Here is a 15,060-nt window from a genome sequence, read left to right as displayed (position 1 = left end):
CAATTTCTTAAGCTTGTCAAGAAGAACCTGTCATAGTCTAGGTGTTGTTGAATGTCAGAAAATCTCATCGTTAGAGTTCAATTTCCAAGCAACTGACCTAAACTAGATTCACCTACTCGACTATTTCATCCGTAAAGATCATAATCATCATCGAACCTCGTCAACAAAAATGGTCTAGTCAATTTTGTAATGTCATACGCAAAAGATGCCCCATGTTGTCCGCTCCTATGCATACCTGAATACCAAGCCTATGGTTCATTCCCTTATGATAGGAGAAGGCTATATCGGTTCCTGCAAGAAAAGGGTATGGTATTCGATTGTATCTTCTGGGGGTAAGGTCAAGGTCCTTGTTTTATCGGGTTTCAATCTTGTCATTTTGTCAAAGATTTATAACTCTAATCATTAAAGAGCTTTTAATTCAATTGATATTCAAAGAATTTCAAGTTGAAAATTCGATTCAATGCTCACCATCCTTAAAGTAACATGAATTCATTTAAAATATCCTTACAAACAGAAAGATGAGAAAGTACAAAAAAACATGTTCAAACAAGATGCCGCAAATGAAAAATGCGATTGTGGTGGAGCACAACCTTCACTTGTTCAACCAAAAGGCCCTACTTTCCCTAGAATAGCGGGTGCCCCGTTGGATTAGGGTTTTTACCCTCACTTACTCCCCATTTCTCGATCACTTCTCTTGTCAGGACTCCTTTTTCAACGAGCCTTTCTATCTCTTCCATCAATGGTATACACTTATCAGTGTGATGGCCCAATGCCCCTAGATGAAAATCGCAAGCACTATTCGGGTCATAGCCATAAGCGGATGGGCTAGTCTTCATTCTTAATGGCCTTGGAGTGAGGTATTGATTTTTGATTAAAGGGGATAGCAAGTCAGAAATGGGCACTTGAAAAACCTTGAGGGTCGTATTTTCCCACGACATCTTCTGCGGCCAGTCTCGGACTACCTCTCCTTTGACTTTTATCTTGTCACTTCCCACTTCTATCTTCTTTTTTAGTGTCAGAGAGGTCTCAAGAGTTAGGTAATTTATCTCTGCTTCACATACCTCGATTTCCTTGACTTTGCTCTTCTCTTTTTCAACACTCTCTTCCGTGTGTACTTCACTTGTTTTGACCCCGTCAACTCTATTCTGGGGATTGACTTTCAGCTGTTTAGCATCCACCTCTATAAATCCTTGAGCCAAAAGATCTCGGACTTGTCGTTTGAAGTTGCTACAATTATCGATGGAGTGTCCTCGGGCTCCCGCATGATATTCACAGGAAACTTTCTCATTATACCAACTCGGATAAGGGGGAAACAAAGGCTTGGCAAGACGTGGAGCAATCAGCTGGGCTTGGAGCAACTTGGGATATATCTGGCTATATGAAAGCTCTTTTGACCCTACTTTCTCCTTGCCGTTATTATGATCATATTGAAGACCCTGTGACTGACCACTGGAACGTTCACTTTGAAGGTTTAACGTTTGACCAACATCTTGGGAGAGACATTGATTTGCATATCTCCCTTCATCGACAAGTTTTGAGCTTCCGGGGAGCTTAGGTTTTCCATTTTCAAAGCATAACAACCCTTCTGTGATGAAGTTTTGAACTTTATATCTCAGGATCGTACAATCTTCTGTAGAGTGACTAAACTCTTGAGAATGATAACCGCATGATCTTTTGACACCTTGCCAGTCTGGACGCAAATAAGTATTATACCTCGGATGAAAAGGCTTTAGGAGCCCACTTTCAAAAAGAAAGGGTAACAAGTCTGAATATGAGATCGGAATCGAAATCAGAGACATCCCCTTCTTCTTCTTTCTATTCTTTTTTGCCTTCTTCACTGGCATTTGAACATCCTCTATGCCTCTCTTCTTTGAGTCCGGCTCCACTTTCGTATTAGAAGTTTCACCCTTAACTTCTGCTTTTCCCAGTATGATCTCCGTAGCATCTTCTGGAATCTTACTTGATTTTTGGAGTTGACTTGAATTACCACATCCCCTAACAGGTTCTTGATCATTTGCTATCATCACATTGGCTGCAGCGCTAACCTTCAGATTCTCACCCGAAGTCTTCATCTTTTCTTGTGTAACAGGGTCATCTGATGATTTCTCCCCATATATCACTGTAATCATCATGCTCATCAACTTGGACATTTGTTCCCTAGATTCAACTTGGAACTTCTTTACTTCATCAATCATTTCTTGTTGGGTCTTTACGAGCCGTTCTTGAATTCTCTCGATCCTACTAACTCGTGCTAATATCTCATTCATTGCTCTCTATCTTTCCAGAAACACGTCTCGGGATAACTTCAATTTGCTTTCAGAGCTTCTGCCACATCATCATTCACGAGTTACTCTCATATTTTCATGATTGATGCATGTAAAAATGCTTAAATTAATACATGCAATGCGAAAATGCAAAATGCAAATGCAAATGCACGAGGTGTTAATCCCAAAAGTGACCACTTAAGAACAACCGTTCACTTAGACAACAAGAATTTCGTAAGTACACCATGTAGTCAAAATACAACTGCGATTTTTCATCTCTTCATTTCCTTGAGTCGTACTCTTCATGGGATCTGGTATCGCACCTCCAAAGTTGTTGGCGTATTTCATCACCTTTGATGACGTCGAATGTCTTGAATCTTGAAATCTTTATTCTTATCTTCCATGCGATGTGGTCTTCTCATTTTCATGAAGAGTCTTCTCGTCTTGATGAATGGCATTCTCGTCTTGATGAATGACATTCTCGTCTTGATGAATGCTCTTCTCGTCCTTGGTACGATTGTATGTATCCCTTGACTCAACATCTTGGCCTTTACAGTTTCTTCAATCAGCTTCAGATTTCTTCATTCATCGGGTGTCCTTCATGGATCGTTTGAACATCTCTGGATCTCCTGGTTTTGACTACATAGTGGAGAATTTCTTGCCTCAATATGGTCAGCCTTCTTGTTAGTCAATCACTTGTGAATTAACACCCCTCGATGACATGAGGATGCAAATGCAATAAAATCACAATAAAACAGACATAGAACAAAAACGGGTTAGTACACATAAGATAAACAACAAGATAGTGGATACCGTAAACATCACATAAAACCTACCCTCACATGCTGGCTACCCAATCATGCTTTAGTAGATCCTACTCGACATGATATCTACCCACATGTTTTGTCATTCATAAAAGATCCTAACCGCATGGTATCTAATTCACATGTTTTGTGCGAAAATATAAAACCTAACCGCATGCTTTTCTAGTTCTCATACTTATTGCAAAAAATAAATTCGAGGAAAAGGTTAGAATGAGTTTCCCCTTCGTGTCTGCAGACAAAAATTCAACATAAGATGGGCAGAGTTTCAGTATTTCTAAAAGGGTCCTCGAATTGTCCTTTGCTGGTGCCCCCTTGGGCTTGCCAGACCCTCGATTCTCACCCATTATAGGCTTAAAACGAATCAAGTTCAATCCTAGAGGATACATTTCCCTATATCCATGCGAGAAAACTCAATGTTTTCTCGTAGACATAAAGCATGTACCCCAGAGGTTAATTGCTAAAGCCCATGCGGAGAAAAGTAATTTTCTCACGTAAGCATAGCGTTCACCCCTACTTAACGGGACAGAGCACAGTAAGAAAGCTCTAAATATCAAAATGGTTGTAACGACAGTGAGGGGAAACCCATAGTCCTTTGCCTCGATCCAAGAAAAACAATAGATTAAAACGAAGGTCAGAAAACTGAAACATGTAGATCACACGTTAGTACAACTATTTATTTGTTAATCAAAACGCAAATTAAAATGGAAACAACAATTTAAAACAAATCAGGGATCAAAAACCAAATTAAAGTGAACTTACAACTTTCGTTTGCAAAGACAATTAATTAATCGACTATAGGCCTGACTCTCTAAAAAGTCCCCAGCGGAGTCACCAAGCTGTCGAAACGATTTTTTAACCGGGGTGGAAAAACGCGTTATTTTTAATTGTTCTCTTTACGATTGAATTTTAATTAAAAACAATGCAATTTTAGAAAACCTCTCGTTTCGAAAAAATTGGGATTCCTTTTAAATAAATAAAAATGTAGGTTCAAGGAGTCGCCACCAATCTTTGATTAGGGTGTGATTGGGCACCCAAAAACGTTGTCATTTTAAATAAAAATTAATTTTAATTAAAACGACAAATTTACGGTCTACGTTACCAAAATCCAAGTTCGGGAGTCGGTTACGTGTGGGGAAGGATTAGCACCCCCACAACGCCCTAAATCGGTACCTAGTCGATTAATTAATTTCTTTGCGACGAATTTCACAAGTTCAAATTTAATTTGATTAATGATCCCTTTAAACGACAAACATGCAAATTTGCAACATTCAAAGCAACAAAATAGATTTAATTTAAAATTACCAAGTCATTAGAAAGATAAAGAATATTCGATTATTTAAAAATATCGAGACCAGATCTTTAGTTCAGTTCTAACGACCTTTTCTCGAAAAGTTTAAATAGTCGAATATTTCCTTTTCTTTCGCTCCCAAATTTTACAAGGATATATCCGAATTTAATTAGGCGTTACTGACGGGATATACTTTTAATTTAAAATCGTCAAAGCGGATATCTAATCAGTTAAGACAACCACTTAAAACAATTTTAAATTAAAAAGATATTACCCTTAATTAAATTATGTAAATACATCGAGTTATGCACACGAGGTTAACACACGATATTAAAAATTATCTAATTAATAAATAATATATGAAAAACTAACATGCACTAACATTACTTAACGTATTAATATGTAACATACTAATGGGACTTAAATACGAAAAAAATAAAAACATAACATACCAAACTATACATGTTACACTAAAAACCAAATCACATTAAACCGAATTTTAATATCCAAAATATAAACAAAATAATCATTGAAATGAACATACGAGTAGTACACATAGTAAACAATGAAACCAGAATAAAACAAATCATCACCATAATTGACTAAAATTATAATAAACCCTAAACATACATAGGACTAAAAAGAAACATGCAAAACATTCAAAGTCAAAAGTCTAAGAAAACTGAAACTAAGTATATTACCACTCAGGACTAAAATGCAACATGCAGAACACGAGGGTCAAATGTTTAAAACAGTAAAGATTCAACTACAACACTACTTAGGACTAAAGTTAAATGCGGGTAAAATAAGAGACAAAATTATAAACATGCAAACAATGATTTATGGACCAAGATGCAACATCCGAAAATTAGGAGACAAAACTAAAATTCCCATAAAGCTCGACTTAAGGACCACACTGGAATGAAAAGAAAAAGGAAGGACCTAAACTGCTGTTAGCCCATTTTCCTAAAACCCGGTTCACCTCTACCAGCCTCAAGACGCTGCCGTTTCGCTCCTCCGTGAAACTACGCCGTTTTGGCGTGATAATATATGGGATATCAGGGTAAGCTTTTTACCCTAATTTCATTTTATCTCAGCCTAACCCAGACAACCCCTCGTCGCTTCTCTCAAACTCTCCCTCTTCTAAACGAGACAAAGGCCACCGCTCCTCGCCGTAGCAGCCTCCGCCGCCTAATGGCTCCGATGAGGAACTCCCGAGCCTTAACTCTTCACTCTTAGAAAACCCAAGACCTAAATACCTCAACCACGAAACCCACTGCTAACCACCATAGCCAACAAACTCTGATGAGGAGTTAAACCTATACCCAAACCCCCGACGGCCAACCTTACCCTGAAAACGGAAGCTAAAGGCTAAGGAACTAAGGAGTTACCTTCTATCTGAGGATGATTTGACTCCGATGAATGGCGATGATACTCTCGGTTCCGGAAAGGTAAGGGTTCTCTGACTTTTGGGTCTTCTAGTTGCTAATTTTTGTTCGAAACTATTTCTATTTTTGCTGAGGGTTGCTTTCTGATCTTCGTTTGGATGGCATTTCACTAGTTTTTAGAGCTCTTCATTTTTTATAATGATTGTAAAAAAAACAAAAAAAAACTTATGAAGAAATCGGGAAAATAAACTGTAAAAATGATTTCTAGCCTTTCATTCCTCTGTAAAATCATGGAAGGATCCCCTGTTCACATTGCTTTCGAATACGGGGGAATCCTTCTCCAGTTACACTGCTTTCCGTTCAAGAACCCCCTTGTTGTTACTGAAAAATCCCCTCCTCTGTTGGTTTTTTTGGTTCCGTGCTCTGCTGTTCGTGAGCTCTCTATTGGTATCCTTCTTTCCCTGCTCTCATGTTCTTTGCTTGTTCTCCAATTGATCACTGACCCCTTCTGCTCGAAATGGTTACCCCTGTTCCGAATCCCCATCCTCTCTGGTCTCTCCCCTCCTTTGTTGGTGAATTTTTTTTGGTTCTGTTCTTGATGGCTAATGGTCGATGGATCTCCCCCCTCTGCTGTTCGTGATTGCTAACCGAGAGCCCTTCCTCTGTTCCTTCTATATTTTTCCCTCCCGTCCTTTGTTACTGCTCTTCTGCTTTAACCCTCTATTGTTCCCTTGTTCTTCGCGTGTTGTAGGTCACGGGTGATGGGGAGCCGAGCTTGTCTGCTCGGGTATGGTCCTGGCAGGAGCTTCTGGTGGTGTTTGCTCGGGGTGCCGAGCCTTGTCTGTCGTGCTTCACGTGGGTGGATGGTAAGCCCGGGTTGGAAATAGTGAAGGCACTGGCACGGGTTGGAAATGGTGAAGGCACTGGCACGGGTTGGAAATGGTGAGCTCACGTGATGTTTCAACCGGGTCCTATTTTGGGTTTGATGAGTTTCAGGTTTGGGTCTGATGACCTATTGTAATTGGGTCCGATTTGGGCCTCATTTGTAATTTGGGTTTAGGTTTATAAGATGTACAAGGACTCTAAACATTTAATTTGGATTTGGGATTGAATTTGGGGCTTCAATTTATATCTTGAATTCCAAAACGAAGCAAATATGATCACAATCCAATTAAGCACCTAAAATTCCCAAATGCAAGCTTCCTCGCTTCATCATTTGAATTAATTCTTCATCGAACACCTTCATATTAATTTGATCATCTTCAAATGGATTCAAATGGCCCGGACGAAATTGGGGTATTACACACTTCAATCTTAAACTTAAGCTAAACTATAATTAGAAACTCCGATCAAGTATAAAATATACTTCTTTCTGAATGCATGAACAAAACTATTACAATCTTAAACCTTTACTGAACCGAACTTCATAATGTTTTATTAGTAAGAAGAATACTTTCATTTTGTTCAATAACGTCACAAAAACTAAAGAGGATGGTCATGTTTAAAAACTTCACTCTCCATTTCAAAAGTGGTGAATAATTGCATGATTCAAGCGATTTAAGTGGTTAAGGGTCTCGGGTTCAAGTACCATAAATGTTAGAGATATGAGCGTTCAATGTCAAATAGTTATATCTATCTAAACACAAGTGTAAAAATATAGGAAAAAGATCTTCAATCCATAGTACTTTGACACACTAATTATGAAAACTAGGAACCAAAAGTATGAGCAACGCTAGATAAGTCAAGGAGTTCAAACAAGAACAAAGAGAGACCTTTTGAGATGAAAGGACATGTCTCTCGGAAGCACCTTGATGAAACATCATGTCCCTTGGAAGCATTCCTTGATGAAGCATTATGTCTCCTCATGAAAGTGCACAACCTTTCCGTTGAATCATGTAGCTGTTGGAGTGAAGAGATGGCACCCATTCTCGTTGGAAGTAACGAAGAAGCAGGACCCTTGGATTGAATTGGTTCTCCCTTTTCATCTTTCTAGCCGTTGGAACTCTTCTTCAAGGATAAGGTACTTTTCAATTAAATAAATAAGCACATAAGTAACTTATAATATATAAATAAAAGATATATATAATGTATATAAGCTTGCACGCCTAACGTAAGAAAAAAATGTAATATATATATATATATATATATAATGTATAACACATAAGTGAAAATGAAACCTAATCATGTAACATATAATATAAATGAAATAAATGTGTTATATTTTCATATGCAAAATATTATATGGTTTATTGTCTAAGTTTAAAGTCAATGCTTGATCATAAAATTTAAATGCATGAATACGTTTATGTAATAGTATTTTCCTAAATGTTTGATCTTAAATCGAGTGATAGGTCCTTGTCGCATCACTTATGGGCCATGTTCATACATGCTCACATCAAAATGTGGTAAGGTGATGCAAAGATACATAAAAATGAAGGATGAAAGACTTGGAAAAGTAATTTCTTATGCCTTTGGAGTTGGTAAGATAAGCTCCACCAAATCTTAAAGTAATCAAGGAAGAAAAAAAAATCAAAGTCCAAGATAAAATGAATTAATGATTTTCAAGGTTTGAAAACTTATGTATTATCACAGATGGACCGAGAGGGGATGGATGAGTGGATGCAATTGTCTCTTAAAAATTTTAAATTTTTATTAATTTTAAATATTGTCTTTGTATTTTTCATTAAAAATATATTTTCGTCCCTCAAATTATATAAATTCTTTTTTCTAACATAAAATTATGCGTATGTGATTGTGTATTATCAAGTCATACCAAAGGAGAGGGACTAGAGCATTTGTTTATGTTGATTTCAAGCTAATTTGAATAAAATATTAAAGGGAAAATTTATTTTATTACCCAAGTCTTTGCCTTGTAGTTAGATGTTGTGTTTACTTCTTCAATCATAGCTTTTCATATAAAGGCTTTATAATTAGGGTTGACTTTATAATAAAAACAATTATTCATTTAAATTTAATCAGAAAAACATCAATATATTAATATAAACACGTCATTAATAGAATCCATTACTAAATATAATTATATGTTTAGTATATTGATGTGAAGTCATTTACATTAACGTAATTTTTACTTTCACAAAATTGTATATGATTAATGTTTTAATAATATACTTATTGAATCTAAGTAATTACCATGACATGTTGATTAAAACGACATGACTGTCTAATTTCTTTTACGTCATCGGTTCTCCCCTCTCCATCCCTCGTACTATTGTTTCGTTATTAAAAAGGTTTTCATCGTTCATCCATAATTCCATCTTTCCACTGAAATTTGTTCATCCGAAACAAAAACTCGCGTCAGTAATGGAGAAATTTCTCTTGAAAAACCAACGCATTATTATGCTGATCAAGTTTCTGGTTTCCATTGTTGTACTCACCGTCACCTTCCTATCAACGTCCTTAAACCTTGCTTCTGCCAGTGGGAGCAGCGAAACCGATAGGCTAGCTTTGCTTACATTGAAAGAACATCTTATTGGTGGCAATTCTCCAGGACCTCTATTTTCATGGAACGATTCGCTCCATTTTTGCTATTGGCATGGTATTCGATGTGATCGGAATGGCCGGAGGGTCATCGGATTAGAACTCGGTGGCCTCGAACTAGCAGGCTCCGGCACCATATCACCTTCGATCGGAAACTTAAGTTCCCTTCGAGTGGTCAACTTATCCCACAACAGTTTGCATGGAAACATCCCAGTGGAGCTTGGGCAATTGAAGCAGCTTCGTTTGCTTGATCTTACCAACAATAGTCTCCATGGAAACATTCCATCTTCTTTGTCCAATCTTTCTTCGTTGGATTTTCTAAATCTTGAAAATAATCAGTTGGAGGGAATTATACCCGATGATTTGGGGAAGTTATGGAACTTGCAAGTACTTGTTTTAATGGAGAATAATCTTTCTGGAACTATTCCTTCTTCAATTTACAATCTTTCATCTTTGAGATATATCCATTTGGGTTCGAATCAATTATCTGGGGAGCTTGAACCAGAGACAGGCTTTTCGTTTTCGAAACTCGAAGTACTTTACATCGGAGGTAATCAATTCACCGGAAAAATGCCAAGATCGTTGGCTAATATCTCAAGCTTGGAGCATCTTGACATGCATTCAAATGGTTTCAGTGGATCGGTTCCTGAGAATCTGGGAAAGTTTCAGAATCTTGAACTGTTAGCCATAGATTATAATCATCTTGGAACTGGGGAAGCTGGAGATTTGGGTTTCGTTTCTTCTTTAACCAACTGCACTCGATTGAGAGACTTGGCGATTCATATAAACAGATTCGGCGGGGTTTTACCTGATTCTGTAGCGAATTTATCGAGCCAGATTGAGTTTCTTTACATGGGAGGGAATCGGATTTCTGGAAAAATTCCTGAAGGAATTGGCAATCTTGTTAACGTCAATCAGCTTCATTTAGGGGAGAATTTGTTAACCGGAAAGATTCCAAGTTCCATTGCAAAGCTTCAGGATCTTGTACGATTTGACCTCTCCAAGAATCACTTAACTGGTGAAATCCCATCTTCCATCGGCAACCTTTCTCGATTGTCTTATCTTTACTTAGATGGTAACAATTTTGAGGGAAAGATTCCATTGACACTCTGGAATTGCAGAGAGATGTTCATCATGGATCTTTCAGGGAATCAACTCCATGGACGCTTATCAAATCAGCTGATTGGTGCTTTCCAAAGGTTGATTACTTTGAATTTGTCCCACAACTCTTTCACTGGTGTATTTCCATCTGATATAGTTAAGTCCAAGGATCTTGTGGAATTATATGTTGATAACAACAATTTCACTGGTGAAATTCCGGGCCAAATTGCTGAGATTTCTGCACTGAGAATCCTACACATGCAGGGAAACTTGTTTAATGGCAGCATTCCTCCATCTTTTGGTTTCTTGAGAGCAATTGAAAGCTTGGATCTTTCTGCAAATAATTTGTCAAACACAATACCAGTTGAACTTCAAAAGCTTCCATTTTTGGTGAGTTTAAACCTTTCTTTCAACCAATTAGAGGGTCAAGTTCCACGTGAAGGTGTTTTTAAGAATTCCAGTCGGTTTTCAATTATGGGAAATCAAAATCTATGTGGGGGAATCCCAGAAATTCAGATTCCAAGATGCTTTGAAGATCAAGAAGAAAAGAACAAGAGAAAAGCTCTTGTTAGTATAATCATTAGCATCTCGGTTGCTTCAATTTTACTTTTTCTTATTGTTATCATTTGCTGGATAAAACGCACCAGAACGGAACTAATAGATATCCCTGAAGCATTGGTGATGACCGCCTGCTGCTCACGAGTCTCGTATAAGGAACTTCTTGATGCCACCAATGGCTTCTCGGCATCCAACTTGCTCGGTGAAGGCGGTTTCAGTACTGTCTATAAAGGAATCCTCCATGGACACAAAAACCCCATTGTCGCCGTCAAGGTATTGAACCTTCGTAACCTTGGGGCAATCAAGAGTTTCGGAGTCGAATGCGAAGCTTTAAGGAAAATCCGGCATCGGAATCTTGTCATGGTCATAACTTCTTGCTCAAGCATCGACTTCCAAGGCAATGACTTCAAGGCTATAGTTCTGGAATTCATGAGTAATGGAAGCTTAGAAAAGTGGCTGAATTGTGACTCTTTACGTCATTTGAGCTTCGCTCAACTGTTGGACATTGCTGTAGATGTGGGCAATGTTTTAGATTACCTTCACCACGATTGCGAATCCGCGATTGTTCATCGTGATCTAAAGCCGACCAATGTTCTTCTTGACGACGACATGGTTGCACATGTTGCTGATTTCGGGTTGGCAAAGATCGTTTCCGATGCTGCAAGCAAACTCGGTTTCGAGCAAGCAAGTTCCTCAGTCATCAATGGAACAATTGGTTATGTTGCCCCAGGTAAAATTGAAATCATCTTATCCTATTCCATTTACCAAATACATTCAATATGTTCAAAATGTAAGTTGTAAGACATGTTGCTCAGAATACGGCATGGGCGGTCCGGCGTCGCCGAAAGGCGACATTTACAGCTACGGGATTCTTCTATTGGAGATGATCACCGGAAAAAAACCCACGGATGATCTATTCCACGACGGCTCAAGCCTCCATAATTTCTGTAAGACGGCATTAACGTCGTCACGAAAGCTGAAGGAAGTTGTAGATTTTCAATTGCTCAAACAAATTAACGATCATCCGGACAAGAGTCCAAAAGCAAGACATGATGGTGAACAGAACATGAACATCAGTGGTGAAGACATTATTTGGGAATGTTTTGTTGCTTTCATTAACGTTGGTGTTGCATGCTCTATTGAAGTTCCAGTTGAGAGAATGAAGATTAAAGATGCCATTAAAGGACTGCATGCAATCAAGGGAGTATATCATCATATAATTAACCAACCCAATCAGTGGAATTCACAATTGAATTAAGTGATAATTGTTACATGGTTATTGCATGTAAGTTTGTAATACTTATTTGTAGCCCTTTTAATTAGGGGTGAGTGCGTTCGATCGAGTAAGTCAAAAATTTTTAAATTATTCTAGTTGACGAGTCTTATTTTATAACTCAAACTTTATTTGAATTTTTTTAGTCGAGTCGAGTTGTTTGAGTTTCTATTTAAATTTAGTTATAAATATTTATAATATTATGATAATATTTGATTCTAATTTAAACAGATTATTATAATTATATACAATATACATATATATTTCTTCATATTTTTTCATATGTGATATACATATATCATACAAGCTTGAGAAACTCGACTCAAACTTAAAAATTAATCTACTAATTATTAAAAATTGTAAATTATTCGAGTTATAAAATAGAACTCAAATAACTCAATTTTAACATCATTTTCTACTTTAAAATATAATATGATATGAAAAAAACATTATTTATTTTATTGAATTCTATTTATTTTAATTGTTAAATTAAAATTCTAGTTTCAAATCTAATTATTTTTGCATACTAATAAACTCATTGACAAAATGTGTGACGTCATTGTAAAATAAAATTTATAATGCCAAAATTGTGACCAAACGTTATAAATAAACAAAAAGAACAAGAAATTCAAAGCTTTTTCTTAATTTAACCATCTCAATAAGGGGTTGGTATAATGAAGAAAAAAAGGTGTTGAAAAAACAAAAGATAATTTAGTTCTATTTTTGGTATAACCACCAATATCTAATTTATTGATTGACTCGATTCGGGTATTGCATAGACGAGGACAACCCTCTCAACCCAATTATTTTTATTCGCAAACGGAAGAATAAAACTCCTTACCTTGTTTAAAAGATTATTTTTTTTATCATGTTTTATTATTAGGGATTGACATAAAAAAGAAACCATACTTTCACAGAAATTCAACGAGGTAGATGTGCTATGATTGATTAAAGATATAATTGTTATCAATGGTTAAGATCATGTTGCATACGAGATTGCTCTTGATGATACAATTGTGTGTAAAATTAAATTTATGGCGACCTTAGTGACGTGAAGATTAAGTGACTTTATATATCTAATTTTGCGTTATTTAGATATGATTGATATTTATTATTGATTTATACCCTTTAAGTGATTTTGTGGAAGAGGTATAAAACTTGTTCTTCAATATGATGAATTAGATTTTATATATCTATAATCATTTTCTTGAATTCTATTTATTCATTTTCTTGACTTTATATATATATATATATATATATATATATATTCATTTTCTTGAATTCTATTTATTTTAATTGTTAAATTAAAATGCTAGTTTCAAATTGCTAGTTTTTTGACGAGATGAATAACGCGTTGACAAAATGTATGATGTCATTGTAAAAAATAAATGAATTCAGAGCATTGACCAAACGGTATAACTAAACAAAAATTGGACAAGAAATTCAAAGCTATTTCTTAATTTAACCATCTAAATAAATAAGTATGAATAAAGCGTCCTCAGTTGTTATCCCTAAAGGTAGGGTTGTAAATAAGATAAGATAGTGTTAGTGTTATGTATACGAGCGTGTGCTGTAAATTCTAGAATAGTTTGTTAGCTTCTTGTTATGAGCAGTTAAGTTGTTAATGGCTTGGTGCACAGCAGTTGCAGTTTCTTCTTGCTTGTATAAATAAGCTACTCTCTAACTCATGAGAGATCAGCTTTTCATTAATAAAGAATTACAAAGATTTCATTTCTTGTTTCTTAGATAGCTAAACTGCTATCTTATCATGGTATCTTTCGCCAATACCTGGGTGTTTTCTTCCACTGTTTCTTCTTCATTCCAGTAGCTGCACGAGATTAAGTTCTCACATTGTGTATTCCTGGCGTCATGGTTGATTTGACGGTTGATCCCGAGGATGTGTCTCCGAATGCTTCCTCCCTGAGTCCTGGAACTTCTCGAGGTATGTTTGGCATTCAACACATACCAAAGCATGACACTGTTAAACTCACTGAATCCACATACCTTCTTTGGAAGCATCAAGTGGCTTTGATAATTGATGGCTATGGGTTACTGAGGTTCATCTCGGCCGGATCTGTTGCACCAGATGAGTTCATCACTAATGCGTCTGGACAACTTGAAGAGAATCCAGTGTTTGCAGCTCATCGCCAGCAAGATAAACTGCTTGCTTCCTAGCTTTTAACTACTGTGAGTACAGAGGTTCTGCCTCACTTGACTGGACTTACAACTGCGATGTCAATCTGGAATACTATATCTCGTCTGTTTGGTGCTCGTTTCAGTGCCAAGATTTCTTCTCTTCGACATAATCTTCATTCCCAGCGAAAGACTGGTTTGACGATTAGGGAGTATCTTGCCAAAGTCAAATCCATATGTGATTTGTTGAATGCTTCAGGTAGTGTGGTTACTGAGCAAGAACATGTTAATGTTGTGTTAGTTGGACTTACAATGGAATTTGAGTCTATTATTGCAATTACATCACGAGAAAATTTTTCTCTTGATGTTCTTACTGAGATGTTGTTAGATTGTGAGGCTCGACAGAAAATGTTCTTGAGTGAAAACTTTTCTGCAAATCTTGTTCTTCAATCTCGGGAAGGTGCTGTTGAAACTGACTCTTGTGGAACTCAGGATGTTAATACTGGGTCATCACAGGATCATTCGTCTCGTGGACAGTCGAATGGATATCGTGGTCGAGGTCGAGGGCGTAACAATAATCGTCCTCAATGCCAGTTGTGTGGCCGGTTTGGACATGTGGTCCAGAAGTGTTATCATCGTTTTGATAGAGACTATACTGGTGTGTCTGGGTCTGAGTCGATGTAAGAGAATGGCTCAAAGCCCACTGGTTCTGGGAATTCTGCTAAACACCAGT

At 36.9% G+C, this 15,060-nt stretch overlaps 1 protein-coding gene across 1 annotated transcript; it reads left to right on the top strand.

Moving 5' to 3' along the window:
- The first annotated feature begins 9,085 nt into the window (after positions 1 to 9,085).
- Positions 9,086 to 12,179, top strand: LOC120147980 (putative receptor-like protein kinase At3g47110). The gene is made up of 2 exons (XM_039161193.1): positions 9,086 to 11,651; positions 11,737 to 12,179. The coding sequence occupies exons 1-2, from the start codon at positions 9,086 to 9,088 to the stop codon at positions 12,177 to 12,179; spliced, it is 3,009 nt and encodes a 1,002-aa protein (XP_039017124.1).
- Positions 12,180 to 15,060: the final 2,881 nt, after the last annotated feature.

This window comes from Hibiscus syriacus, unplaced genomic scaffold (assembly GCF_006381635.1).
Source record: "Hibiscus syriacus cultivar Baekdansim isolate YM2019G1 unplaced genomic scaffold, ASM638163v2 tig00002655_pilon, whole genome shotgun sequence".
Classification (NCBI taxonomy): domain Eukaryota; kingdom Viridiplantae; phylum Streptophyta; class Magnoliopsida; order Malvales; family Malvaceae; genus Hibiscus; species Hibiscus syriacus.
The sequence above is the reverse complement of the archived record's forward strand: the minus strand, read 5'-3'. Positions and strand labels throughout refer to the sequence as shown.

What these genes read in the sequence shown, in the direction of transcription:
- LOC120147980 (XM_039161193.1), top strand. Translation starts at nt 9,086, where the DNA reads ATGGAGAAATTTCTCTTGAAAAACCAACGCATTATTATGCTGATCAAG. An exon ending in AATTGGTTATGTTGCCCCAG is followed by an intron (nt 11,652 to 11,736) that starts GTAAAATTGAAA and finishes CATGTTGCTCAG; the next exon opens with AATACGGCATGGGCGGTCCG.